Genomic DNA, 14,579 nt, shown 5'->3' on the forward strand with positions numbered 1-14,579 from the left:
AGCCCTATCCCCATAACCCCATTTACCCTAGCTAGTCCTCCTGACACCAAAGGTCAATTTGGCATGGCCAATCCACCTAACCCACACATCCGTGGACTTTGGGAGAAAACCGGAGCACTCAGAAAACCCATGCATATATGGGGAGAACATACAAACTCCACGCAGACAGTGACCCATGCTGGGAATTGAACCCAGATCCCTGGCTCTGTGAGGCAGCAGTGCTAACCACTGTGCCACCACTGTTGCAAAATTCCCATCCGCTGGCCAGCTATTGTAGCCACAGTATTTATGTGGCTAGACCAGTTCAGCTTCTGGTCAATCAGCAAGATTTGATCGGTCTGAATACACTGAGATGGGGAGCAGTCCTGGAGGACTAACGCAGGTCATTATTTTTGAGACACATTGATACTTTCATTTATGCAGTTCAGAGTGTAACAGTGCGTTCTCTCACTCTCAGCTTTTATCTGTGACTGCCATGTATTCCAACGTAGGAAATAAAGATTCAGCTGTGTCAATAAGTTTCATAACTTCACAGGAAGTCAGAAAATTGTTATGGGATCATAGAATCCCTACAGCGTAGAAGGAGACCATTTGGCCCATCGAGCCTAGACCAACATCAATCCTTCCCAGGCCCTAACCCTGCAAACCCCATATTTACCTACTAATCCCCCTGACATGAAGGGTCAATTTAGCATGGTCTATCAACCTAATCCACACATCTCTCGACTGTGGGAGTGACCACAGTAAGAAGTCTTACAATACCAGGTTAAAGTCCAACAGGTTTATTTGGGAGCAAACGCCACTAGCTTTTGGAGCTTTTCCCCAAAGCAAAGCAGAGCACCCAATCCATGAAGACACAGAGAAACCGTGCAAACACCCCACAGTCACCCCAAACTGGAATTGCTGTGAGGCAGCAGTGTCAACCACTGTGCCACCCAACAACCAGCATGAACATAAATATAAGGTGATGTCATAGTTTTTTTGTTGTAAACTACAGATGTTTCAACTCGTATAATGAAAAAGAACAGCTTTCAATGGAGCGTTCTTGCTTCGGTTTACTATTCATAAAATTCGAGTCAATCTACAATATCAACAACAATCTAAGTCATTGACATAAAATTGTAAAAAGTTACGGCCCCTACAGGACTCCATCTGACAATCAGAAAAAGATCCATTTATGCATACTTTGTTTTCTGGCTGCCAGCCAATCTTCAACTCATGCCAATGTTACCTCTAAAACCATGAGCTTTTACTTTCTGCAATAACCTTTGATGTGATACCTCATTAAATGCCTTCTGGAAATACAAGAACAGGACATCTACAGGCTCCCTGTAATTCACAGCGCATGTTATTCCTTCAGAGAACTGCAATAAATTGGTTAAATGCGATTGCCCTTTACAAAACCATGTTGATTTTTCCCAATTACTTTAAGTTTCTTTAAGTGCCCAGCTGTAACCACCTTAATGATCGATTCTAACACCTTCCCCACAACAGATGTCAAGTTATCTGGCCTATAGTTCCCTGTTTTCTACTTCCTTCCCTTCTTGAATAGAGGAATTATATTTGCTACTTTCCAGTCTGATGGGCGCTTCCCAAAATCTTGGAAAATTAGCAATGCACTGCCTCGTTAGCCACCTCTTTTAAGACCCTACAGTGAAGTCCATTCGGACTTGCAGACTTGAAACTCCATTAGATTTTCTCAGTACGGCTTCCAAGCAGGGTAGCACAGTGGTGAGCATTGCTGCCTCACAGCACCAGGGTCCCAGGTTTGAGTCCTGGCTTGCATCACTGTATGTGCGGAGTCTGCACTTTCTCCCCACGTCTGCGTGGGTTTCCTCTGGGTGCTCTGGTTTCCTCCCGCAGTATGAAAGACATGCTGGTTAGGTGCATCGGCCATACTAAATTCTACCTCAATGTACTCTAACAGGTACAGGAGTGTGGCAACTAGGAGATTTTCACAGTAACTCAATTGCAGTGTTACTAAAAGCAACTTGTGACACTAATAAATAAATACTTTAAGAAAACAGTGATTGCAATTTCACTAGCTTGCCCTTTCCACCTCTTGATTTATAGCTATTACTGGCACATTTTTGTATCCTCTTTAGTGAAGATTGAAGCAAAATATTTATTCATTTCATCTGCCATTTCCTTATTATCCACTATCAACTTCACATTTTCACTCTAAAGAGGACCAACACTCACTCACTGTTTATATACCTGCAGAAACTCTTGTTTTAGCCAACTTCCTTGCACTCTTCATTCTCTGCCATTCTTTATACTCTGACAAAGCTTTTGGTCACTTCTCTTTATGTGGCTGCATGTTAATTTTATTATTTGATAACGCTCTTGTGAAGTTTTTTTGGACATTTTACTACTTTTGAAGGTGTGAGATAAATGTACGTTGCTGTTAATTTTGAACAGAATTACATGGAATATTAAGGTATAGTTGGACACCCCATCAGTGCTTTAGATGAAAGGCACTCAGTGACTGCATTACTGGTGAAACAGTTTTGTCAGTCACAACAGCTGTTACTACACAACTGAAACAATTAGAGACATAAATTTCATGTATAAACTACCATGTTTACTATACAAACAGGTGTTGTAGTTTTAATGCCACTAAGGTCAGTGTTGAAAAATTACCACAACCGCTTTTCTACTTCCAAATAATCATTTTCCAGTTTGGGTCTCGTAGATGTCTGTTGGAGTTTTCCTTCCATCTTTTTAATTACATGAGTAAAGGAGTATGCATAATTTGCTCGTGGAAATTTACAAACAGCTGTTAGAGGTTGTCTGTTCACATTTCAAGGCAGTCATCTCTAATCAATCAGTTTCTTCAGTGCATTTAACAGCAGACAAGAGAACGAACAGATTGGTTCACCAGTATCTCCATCAGTCTTAAAAATCTACTCAAAGGTCATACTTTGACTAGACACACTTGTAAACTTTGAAGCTGATGGTAAGAACCTAAACATCAATGACAAGCCATCATTGTAGCAATGTACAGAGTAATGGTACAGGTACTTACTGCACATTTCAAATTGCCAGAAAAATCCACTGAAGCAACCATGTAATAGGTTCAGGGAACAACTAGATGGATTTCCAGACAAGAAAGAAATTGAGGGATTTGGTGGGAAGGCAGGCAGGCAGGCCACTTCATATTAATCAAAAAAGGAACAATTTCCTGTTCCTGAAAACTCTCAAATTGCAAATGAAGAAAATTCACAAATGATATAGCTGGGAATCTAACAATGATGATTTCCATATTCCAAATGTAGGAAATCTGACCATAAGCCAGGTATTTTGTGTAACTGGTGCACACAATAAATGTGATATGAGAAACATGTAAAAATTGTACACAAGGAATCAAGTTAGGCTCTCCCAAACATCAATGTATCGATGATATTATTTTACAGTGACCAGGGTGATCCTGAATTTAACCCCATTCTCTATTGCATGAACTAGTTGAGTATGATACAATTCCCCAAAATGTCACCAGATTAAAGGAGTAGGATAGGAAACAAAATGGCAATAAATCTTGATTGCCAGCTAATATATACTGTCAACAGAAAAGCATGTATGTGGATATTAGAGAGAAATAGCTAGATTCAGATATATTGTTTCTCTTGGTTAAATAGCCTCCCACTTGTTGCCTAGGTTAAGAGAATTACCTCTTGTGGCATTCTTGACATATTGGCTTGCAAAGAAATAGCTACTCGCACTAAGTGTCAAAGTATATTTGCACATTTTCTGGTCCATCTTTTAATTATTTACCTGTCCCATTAACACCCACTTTTGCCCTGCACCATTTCGCCATCGATTCACTCCCGTCCTTCCACTAATCACCATCCCACCATTTCTACTGACACTGTTTCTCTCACCCCGTGATTGCTTTTAGTTTTGAATGAAAGGTCACTGATAGAAAGAGTTGGCATTTCTATCTCCACTGATAGTCTGCCCTGAATTAACAGTATTTTCTATTATTTCAGTTACTGACATCTGCAGTATTTTGCCTTTGTGTCGAAATACATGGTCTACAACTTCTGACCATAAAGTCTTTGAAGTTCAAATCTCCAGACGTCTGCCCCAATGATTGGACTTAAAGAATACAATGAAAAAACTAAAATTACCATATAGAGATTGGGGACATATATTTTTATTGTTGCCCAACTCCAGTTGCCCTAGAGAAGGTGGTGGTGAGCTACATTCTTGAACTGCATGTGGCGTAGGTGTACCCACAGTGCTCTTTGGAAGGTTTTGACTCAGTGATATTAAAAGAATGACAAAATGATTCCAAGTCAGGATGGTGTGTGGCTTGGAGGGAAATTTACAGGTGATAGTGTTTACATGCTCTTTTTCTATGTGGAAGAGGTCATAGTTTGTTGAAGGAGCCTTGGCAAATTGCTGCTGTGCATACTTTACATTGGTGGTGGAGGGAATGGGTGGGACTCCAATCAAGCAGGCTGCTTTGTCCTGGATGGTGCTGGGCTTCTTGAATGTTGTTGGAGCTGCAGTTATCTAGGCAAGGGAAAAATATTCCACTATACTCCAGCCTTGTTGACTAGATTTTGGAGAGCCAGGAGATGAGTTACCTGCAGCAGAATTCCCAGCTTCTGTCCTATTCTTGCAGCCAGAATTAAATGGCTGGCCCAGTAATGTCTGTGGTCAATGGTAACCCCCAGGATGTTGATAACAAAGCTATTCAGTGATAGAAATGTTGTTCAAAATCAAGGAGAGATGGTTAGGTTCTTCAGTGTTGAAAATGGCATTGTCTGGTACTTGTCACCAGGTTTATCAGCATAAAAGAGATCCTTCGGCCCATCATGTTTGTACTGGACATTAAGTACATACTTATTCTCATCTTATTTTCCAGCACTTCATTCATAGCCCGGTATGCTAAGGCATTTGAAGTGTTCATCCAAATATTTCTCCACTGTGAAGATCCCTGCCTCGACCATCCTTTCAGGCAGTAGATTCCAAATTCCCACCACCCTCTGGGTGAAAACGTTTTCCCTCAAATCCCCTCGAAATCTCCTGCTCTGAATTTTGTGCGCCTCAATCATGATTCCTCCTTCTCCCCTCCTCCCCTGTGCCTTCAGGGGTCTTGCACAAGACTTCTCTGGTCCTTTGTATTTCATAAACTCGTTCTGTTCATTGTGTATTTCCTTGCCTTGTTAGTCCTCCCTCAATGCATTACTTCACACTTCTCAGGGTTAAATTACATTTGCTACTGTTCTGCCCATCTGACCAGCCCATCTATATCTTCCTGTAATCTAAGGCATTGCGCCTCACTATTTACTACACCACTGATTTTCGTGTAATTTGCAAATTTACTGATCCTACCTACTTTCAATAGCCTAGGTCATTAATTTACACTATAAATAGTAATGGACCCAGCACGAAGCCCTGTAGCACACATTGGACACAAGCTTCCAGTCACAAAAGTAATCTTCGACCAATATTGGATCCAATTTGCCAAACTGCTCTGAATCCCATGGGTTCTTACCTCTTGAACAGTCTCCCAAGCGAGACCTTGTCAAAAACTGTACTGACGTCCACGTAGAATACATTAATTGCACCATCCTCATCTACACATCTAGTCACCTCAAAAAAATCAAATTCATTAGCCATAAATTAAAGAGACAATCAAGAGAGCATTAGATGATTACTTGAATAGAAACAATGTGTAGGAGTATGGTGTAAAGGCACAAAGACATACTACTTCATTGGAGAGCCACAATGAGCCTAATGGTATTTTTCTGTGCCATAATAAATTTGTGATTCTCTCAGATAGGTTAAGTTTCTTTTAAAGGAGATTACGACGCAAATTTTTTTTTTTTTTTACACAGGGAGTAGTGGGTGCCTGGAACTCATTACCGGGGGCAGGTAGTGGAAGCGGATACAGTAGTGACTTTTAAGGGGCATCTTGACAAGTACATGAATAGGATGGGAATAGAGGGATATGGTCCCCAGAAGGGTCGGAGATTTTAGTTAAGTCGGGCAGCATAGTTGGTGCAGGCTTGGAGGGCCGAAAGGCCTGTTCCTGTGCTGTAATTTTCTTCATTCTTTGACGTGATGAAAATCTTGCAAATAGAGTATAATGTGGGAAAATGGAAAAGTGACCATCTTGGCAGACAGATTAAGGAAGAGCATCTTATCTTAATGGTGAGAGATTGCAGATCTCCGGAATGCAGAGGAATCTGGATATCCTAGTGCATGAATCACAAAAAGTTAGTATGCAGATCATAGAATCCCTCAGTGCAGAAGGAAGCCATTTGGTCCATTGAGTCTGCACTGACCACAATCAGGCCTATACCCATAATTCCCTATTTACCCAGACACTAAGAGGCAATTTAGCATGGCAATCAACTGAACCCATCCATCTTTGAAGTGTGGGAGGAAACCAGAACACCTGGAGGAAACTTACGCAGACATGGGGAGAATTTGCAAATTTCACACAATCACCCAAGGTCAGAATTGAATCCAGATCCCTGGCCGTGAGGCAGCAATGCTAACCACGGTGCCATAATGCAAGAATTAGGAAAGCTAATAGCATGTTATTATTAATTGCAAGGGAAATTGAAGACAAAAGTAGGGAGGTTATACTTCAGTTATAAAGGGCATCAGTAAGACCATAGCTGAAATACCGTGTACAGTATTAGTCCCCTTATTTAAGAAAGGATGTAAATGTATTGGAGCAGTTCACAGGTGGTTTACTAGATCAATATCTGGAATAGATGGGTTGTCTTATGATGAATGGTTGGACAATGTAGGCCTGTATACACTAGAGCAAGAAAAGATTGAAACATACAAAATCCCAAGGGCCCACGACAAGATGGATGCAGAAAAGGATGTCTCCTCTTGTGGGTGAATCTAGAACTAAAGACCATTGTTAAAAAATGAAGGATCATCCATTTAAGACAGGGATGAGGAGAAATGGTTACTCTCAGAGGATAACTGGTCTTTGGAACTCAGTTCCTCAAAAGATGATGGAAGCAATGTCTTTGAATATTTTTAAGGCAGAGGTAAAGAGATTCTTGATAAACAAGGGGGTGAAAGGTTATTGACAATATGCGGGCATGTGGAGTTCAGGTTATAATCAGATTATTAAATGATAGAGCAGGCACGAGGGGTTGATTGGCCCATTTCTGATCCTACTATGTATGTTGATACAACTGAGTGCATTACTAATATAAAAGTGAAATACTGGGGATGCTGAAAATCAGAAATTAAAAGAGATGCTGTAAAAGCCCAACCGGTCTGCCAGCATTTGCGAAGAGAGAGAGAGAGTTAACATTTTGAGCCCACTGTGCCTCTTATTCAGGAGTGATTTGCCAGTCTAGTTCAGCGACCAGTTAAGAAATGCTGTGAGCCACATATAGGTAACACCAAGTAAGGATGGCACATTTGCTTTCCTAAAGGACATTCGTGGATCAGATGGGGGTTTTCAACAATCTGGTTATTTCAATATAGATCCTAGCATTTAAAGTTTAAATCTTAAGTCTATTTATTAGTGTCACAAATAGGCTTACATTTACACTGAAAAATGAAGTTACTCTGAAAATTCCCAGTCGCCACACTCAGCGCCTGTTCGGGTATATTGAGGGAGAATTTAGTATGGCCAAGGCACCTAACCAGAGTATCTTTTGGACTGTGGGAGGAAACTGGAGCACCGGAGGAAGCCCACACAGACATAAGGAGAACATGCAAACTCCACACAGTGACCCAAGCTGCGAATTGAACCCAGATCCCTGGTGCTGTGAGGCAGCAGTGCTAACCACTGTGCCACCATGCATTTTTATTACAGATTTCATAATTAAACTTAAATTCCACCAGCTGTTGTGAAAAATTCCAGGCCTCTGGAATACTAATCCAGTGGCATTGTCACTGCGCTATTGCTTGCCTAAACTTGGCAGAAAAGGTCTAGTTTTGTGAAAATATTGCTGTCATTATATGGTTGGACACTATTTTGTTACAATAATAAAACAAGATGTTATCCTTCCTTCTATGACAAATAGCTACTGCTTAATAAATTATATGAAATAAATAATCCAGTAAACAGTACGAGATTCACAATTAACATGTTGTTAAATGGCTGAATTGCAACATGTTCATCTTCCACACCAGAAAATTTATTTAAAAAATCCTACTTTTTAAAAAAATCAAAACACATTTTTGGAGATGCACACACTGTATCCAATGTCAAAGCACATGTTGCAATTAATAAAATGTATGCATCAACATTAAATTATCATAACACAAACAGTGAAATTAGAACTTAACATCTAATAACTGAACATCATGCTCAGTGAGACTGCCAATGAAGCAGTTTTGTTACACAATATGATGCTACTTAAACATACAGTTTTGCAACATTTAATAGCACACAGGCCATTCACCGATGCTCTAAATGTAAGTTGCTACTAAAATTGTTTGACGTAGTGCCATGATCATCCCAACTTAGATTAATTATTTGATACCATTTTGAGCTTCCAACCACACATCCATTCTGTTCCCAAGATGCCTGATGCATATCTGTCACATGGTCTAACGCCCTTGACTCTGCACGTCTGTTGCTGAAACCCACATCCATGCCTTCCATTTCTCAAGACTTGGCAATTTCAATGCCCTCCTGGCCAGCCTCCCATAAACTTTAGCTTTATGCAAACAGGATTAAGGAAAACCCTATGGCATTTTATATGTATGAAAAGAGCAAGAGTGTAGCCAAGGAAAGGGTGATCCACTCAAAGATAGTGGAGGGAATCTATGCATGGAACCAGAGGAAATGGGCAAGATACTAAATGAATATTTTGCCTCAGTGTTCATCAAAGAGAGGGACTTGGTGGATGAGGAGCCTAGGATAGGGTGAGTATTCTGGGTTGTATCAATATCAAAAAGGGGGTGGTATTGGCCATCTTAAAAAGCATTAAAGTAGGCAAATCACCAGGACCTGATAGATCTACCCCAGAATACTGAGGGAGGTAAGGCTGGAAATTGCTGGGGCCTTGACAGAAATCTTTGTATCCTCATTGGCTACAAGTGAAGTTCTGGACGACTGGAGGATAGCCAATGCTGTTCCATTGTTTAAAAGGGGCAACAGGAATAATCCAGGAAATTATAGGCCGGTGAGTTTTATGTTACTGGTAGAGAAATTATTGCAAAAGATTCTTAGGGACAGGATTTACTACATTTATAATAAAATGGACTTAATAGTGATAGACAGCATGGTTTTGTGGTGGGGAGGTCATGCCTCACTAACTTGATCGAGATTTTTGAGGAAGTGACAAAAATGATTGATGAGGGAAAGGTAGTGGTTGCTGTATACATGGACTTCAGTAAAGCCTTTAACAAGGTACCTCATGGTAGACTGGTACAAAAGGTGAAGTCACACGGGGTCAGAGGAGAGCTGGCAAGATGGATAAAGAACTGGCTTGGGCATACAAGACCGAGCGCTTTTCTGAATGGAAGGTTGTGACTAGCGGTGTTCCACAGGGATCAGTTCTGGAACATTTGTTGTTTGTAGAATATATATAAATGATTTGGAGGAAAAGAAACTGGTTTGATTAGTAAGTTCGCAGATGACACAAAAACTGGTGGAGTTGCAGATAGTGAAGAGGATTGTCAGAGGATACAGCAAGATTTAGACCAGTTGGAGACTTGGGTGGAGAAATGGTAGATGGAGTTTAATCCGGACAAGTGTGAGATAATGCATTTTGGAAGGTCCAATGCGTATAGGAATTATACAGTAAACGGTCCCTTAGGAGTATTGAAATGGCAGAGAGATCTGAGTGTACACGTCCACCGATCACTGACAGTGGCAACGCAGGTGGATAAATTAATCAAGAAAGCGTGTGGCATGCTTGCCTTGATCGGTCAAGACATTGAGTATAAAAATTCGCAGGTCATGCTACAGCTTGTACAGAACCTTAGTTAGGCCTCATTTAGAATATTGTATACAATTCTGGTTGCCACGCTACCAGAAGGATGTGAATGCTTTGGAGAGGGTATAGAAGAAGTTTACCAGGATGTTGCCTGGTTGGAGGGTATTAGCTCCGAAGAGAGGTTAGATAAACTCAGTTTTTTCTCACTGGAATGATGGAGGTTGAGGCGTGGCCTGATAGAGGTTTACAAGATTATGAGTGTCATGGACAGAATGGATAGTTTGATGCTGTTTCCTAGGGTAGAAAAGTCAAGTACTCGGGGACATAGGTTTCAGGTGCGTGGGGAAAAGTTTAGAGGCAATACGCGAGGCAAGTTTTTGTTTCACACAAAGGATGGTGAGTGTCCGGAACACGCTGTCCAGGGAGGTGATGGAAGCAAGTACGATAGCAGCATTTAAGGGGCAAATAGACAAATACATGAACAGGATGGGATTGGAAGGATATGGACTCCATGAGTGCATACAGTTTTACTTATAGGCAAGCATCATGATTGCATGCTTGGAGGTTGGAAAGGTCTGTTCCTGTGCTGTACTTTTCTTTGTTCCTTGTGCAAAAACTCTGGTACTTTTGTCCTAATTCTCACCAGGTCCCATTCACTCATCACTCCTTTGTTTGCTGACAGTGCATTGGCACTTATTCCAGCAATTCCTCGATTTTAAAATTCTGATTCTGCTCTTCAAATGCCGAGATAGTATCACCCTTCCCATCACTGTAACTTAAGAACATAAGAACATAAGAAATAGGAGCAGGAGTAGGCCATCTAGCCCTTCGAGCCTGCCCCGCCATTCAATAAGATCATGGCTGATCTGTCGTGGCTCAGTTCCACTTTCCCGCCCTCTCCCCATAACCCTTAATCCCCTCTCTTATCAAGAACCCATCAACCCGCTTCTTAAAAATATTTAGCGAGGCAGCCTCCACCACTTCAACGGGCAGAGAATTCCAGAGATTCACCACCCTTTGAGTGAAGAAGTTCCTCCTCAACTCCGTTCTAAACCGCCCCCCCTTTATCTTGAGGCTGTGCCCCCTAGTCCTACTGTCTTTTTTGAGCGGGAAGAGTCTCTCCACCTCTATCCTATCCATCCCATTCATCATCTTATACGTCTCAATGAGATCTCCCCTCATTCTTCTAAACTCTAACCAGTACAAGCCTAGTTTATTCAGCCTCTCCTCATAGCTCAATCCCCTCAACTCCGGTATCAGCCTAGTAAACCTCCTCTGCACTCCCTCCAGGGCCAAAATATCCTTGCGCAGGTGCAGCGCCCAAAACTGCACACAGTACTCCAGCTGCGGCCTCACCAATGCCCTATACAGCTGCAGCAAGACCTCCCTACTTTTATATTCAATCCCCCTCGCTATGAAGGCCAGCATCCCATTCGCCTTCCTGACCACCTGCTGCACCTGCAGGCTGGGTTTTTGCGACTCATGCACAAGGACCCCGAGGTCCCTCTGCACCGTCGCCTGCTGCAGTTTTTCGCCACGTAAGTAATAATCCTTCCTACCATTCTTCCTACCAAAGTGGACCACCTCACACTTGCCAACATTAAATTCCATTTGCCATTTCCTGGCCCATTCGCCCAGCCTATCTAGATCCTTCTGCAGACTCTCCACACCCTCCGCACAATTTGCCTTTCCCCCAATCTTGGTGTCATCAGCAAATTTCGACACCCTGCACTCGGTTCCCTCCTCCAGATCATCTATATAAATGGTAAATAGCTGAGGCCCCAGCACCGACCCCTGGGGCACCCCACTAGTCACCAACCGCCAATCCGAATAGCACCCATTGACCCCCACTCTCTGCCTCCTATTTGACAACCAATCCTCTATCCACGCTAACACCCTACCCCAACTCCATGTCCCCTGACCTTCTGCAATAACCTCTTGTGAGGTACCTTGTCAAACGCCTTCTGAAAATCCAGAAAGACCACATCCACCGGCTCTCCTCTATCCACTGCCCTAGACACATCCTCATAGAACTCCAATAAATTTGTCAGACACGACTTCCCTTTAATGAAACCGTGTTGCGTCTGCCCTATCAAGCAATTCCCTTCAAGATGCCTCGCAATTTCCTCCTTAATGACGGATTCTAACATTTTACCTACCACAGACGTTAAATTAACCGGCCTATAATTCCCCGCCTTTTGCCTGGCACCCTTCTTAAACAACGGCGTAACATTAGCCGTTTTCCAATCTTCCGGCACTTCCCCGGAATCCAGCGACGTCTGGAAAATAACCACCAAGGCATCCACTATAACCTCCGCCATTTCTTTCAGAACCCTCGGATGCATTCCATCCGGTCCTGGCGACTTGTCCACAATCAGCCCCTCCAGTCTGTCGAGCACCACCTCTCTAGCAACAGTAATGTCATTAAGACCCTCCAGTCCTACCACCTTTCCATCGCTAACACCCAGCAAATTATTCACGTCCTCCTCCGTGAAGACAGAAACAAAAAAGTTATTCAAGACCTTAGCCATTTCCCCATCCCCTACCACTAGGTCCCCTTTCTCATCCTCTAAAGGACCAACGTTCACCCTAGCCAGCCTCTTCCTTTTTATATATTTATAAAAACTCTTGCTATCCTTTTTTATATTAAGTGCTAGCCCAGCTTCATAGCTTCTCCTACCCTCCTTTATCAACTTCTTTGTCAATCTTTGTTGACATTTAAACCTTTCCCAATCCTCTTCTCGCCCACTGCTCTTAGCTACTCTAAATTCCTCCACTTTTAATTTAACACTTTCCTTCACCTCCTTCGTTATCCACGGCTTATTACCTCTCCTCCTACTGTCCTTTTTGACCATCGGAATAAATTTCTGCTGAGCACCAAGAAAGATCTCCTTAAAGATCCTCCACTGCTCCTCAGCAGACCTACCTTCCAACGCGCTCCCCCAGTCCACATTCGCCAATTCCAACCTTCTTAGTTCTTGGAGTTCCTCGAACTCTGGTGTCTTGCATATCTCAAATTTTTTTAGTTTATTTATTAGTGTAGGCCTACTTATGTAAGCCTACTTGTGATAAGCCTACTTATCACAAGTAGGCTTACATTAATACGGAAATGAAGTTACTGTGAAATTCCCCTAGTCATTCCTTTGCAGCCAGAGTGTTAAAATCCTGGAATTCCTTCTTTAACGGCATTACGGGTCAACCCACAACATGTGAACTGCAGTGTTTCAAGAAAGCAGTTCACCACTACCTTCTCAAGGGCAACCAGGGATGGGCAATAAATGCTGGCTAGCCAGTGACACTCATGTCTCACAATGAATTTAAAAAATGTTTTTAAAAATAAGAAGTGAAAAGGTCCTGTGCTTTAAAATGGGCATAAAATCTGATTTTAATATCCTTACCGAGTTATGTTTGGCTGACAAGAATTCAACAATATTCATGACATTGAATGTAACTGAACTCTTCAGATTATCAGTTGAAATTACAAATTCATTCATTTTGATACACATTACAGTAAATAAAATAATCATTAGACTAAACAAGTTGACAGATCAGATGAATCAAACTTGTCATTTTGTAAGTTAAATGACTAATAGAGCAGGATATGATACTGTACAGTAGCCCTAGAGCTTGAATTAATAACTATCATTAGGACGATAAAGCAAAAGATAAAAAAAGGTACATGTGAACATACAAATTATGAGCAGGAGTCCACCATTAGGTGCCTCAAGCCTGCTGCACCATTCAATAAGATCGCCGCTGATCAGTTTGTGGCGTCAGTGCCACTATCTGGGCAACCCCTGAGCACTTCCGTTCTCTTGTTAGTCAGGAATGTATCTACCTCTGTCTTTAAGATATTGAATGACCCTGTCTCTCCCACACTTTGGAGAAAGTGTGTCTCACAGATTCATGACCACAAAAACTGGCCTCCAGGAGACCTCTTATTTTTAAACTGTGTTCCCTGGGTTTAGATTCCTCAGGAGACATCCTCTCAGCAAACACTCTGTCAAGACACCTCAGAGTCTTATATGTTTCAATAAGTTTGCCTCTCATTTTTCTAAATTCCATTGGATGTAGATCCAGCACGTCCAACGTTTGCCCATTAAAAAAACTCTTTCATTCCAGGAATCAACTGTGAAGCTTCTAATGCAATTATATATTTTCTAAAGAAACGAAAATTGTACTCAATACTCCAGATGTGCTCACATCAACATCGTGTAGTAAAACATCCCTACTTTTATATTACATTCCCCTTACAATAAATAACGTTCCATTTGCCTTCCTCACGCTGTACCTAAATACTTTTTGAGATTCGTGTACCAGAACCCGCAGAGCCCTCCGTACTTCAAAGGCTCTGTCCCTGTTCCTCTGCAACCCATTTGACTAATATACCGCTTCTCTACTCCCATAACTAGGGTGGAAACACTCACCTCCAACACCAGCTCCTCATCAAACTCTTCACCATCCGCCATTGAAGTGAGCGGGCGCTCTGCCGGCAGCGGGGCCGCGCTGGGGACGGTGGGAGTTGTAGTCCGGCTCAGGGAGTGAACCCTGAGGACGGTGGGAGTTGTAGTCCGACTCAGGGAGTGAATCCTGACGACGGAGCGGAAAGAGGGGAGCCGAATGGACTACAGCCATCCCGTGAATCTTCGGGGCCAGGTCTTTGAAGGTGGAGCGGGTGGGGGGAGGCGGAAACGCATG

General features: G+C 42.2%; 1 protein-coding gene across 1 annotated transcript in view; it reads right to left on the reverse strand.

Annotated features, from left to right (window-relative positions):
• Positions 1–14,386, reverse strand: part of vezt (vezatin, adherens junctions transmembrane protein) — a 91,050-nt gene extending 76,664 nt beyond the window's left edge. Inside the window, exon 1 of the mRNA XM_080207139.1 lies at positions 14,309–14,386. Coding sequence (XP_080063265.1) covers positions 14,309–14,350 — 42 coding nt within the window. The 5' untranslated portion in view covers positions 14,351–14,386. The remainder of the gene's footprint in view (positions 1–14,308) is intronic.
• Positions 14,387–14,579: the final 193 nt, after the last annotated feature.

The sequence above is a fragment of the Carcharhinus amblyrhynchos genome, chromosome 19, assembly GCF_965287045.1.
Source record: "Carcharhinus amblyrhynchos chromosome 19, sCarAmb.v2.hapA, whole genome shotgun sequence".
Classification (NCBI taxonomy): Eukaryota; Metazoa; Chordata; class Chondrichthyes; order Carcharhiniformes; family Carcharhinidae; genus Carcharhinus; species Carcharhinus amblyrhynchos.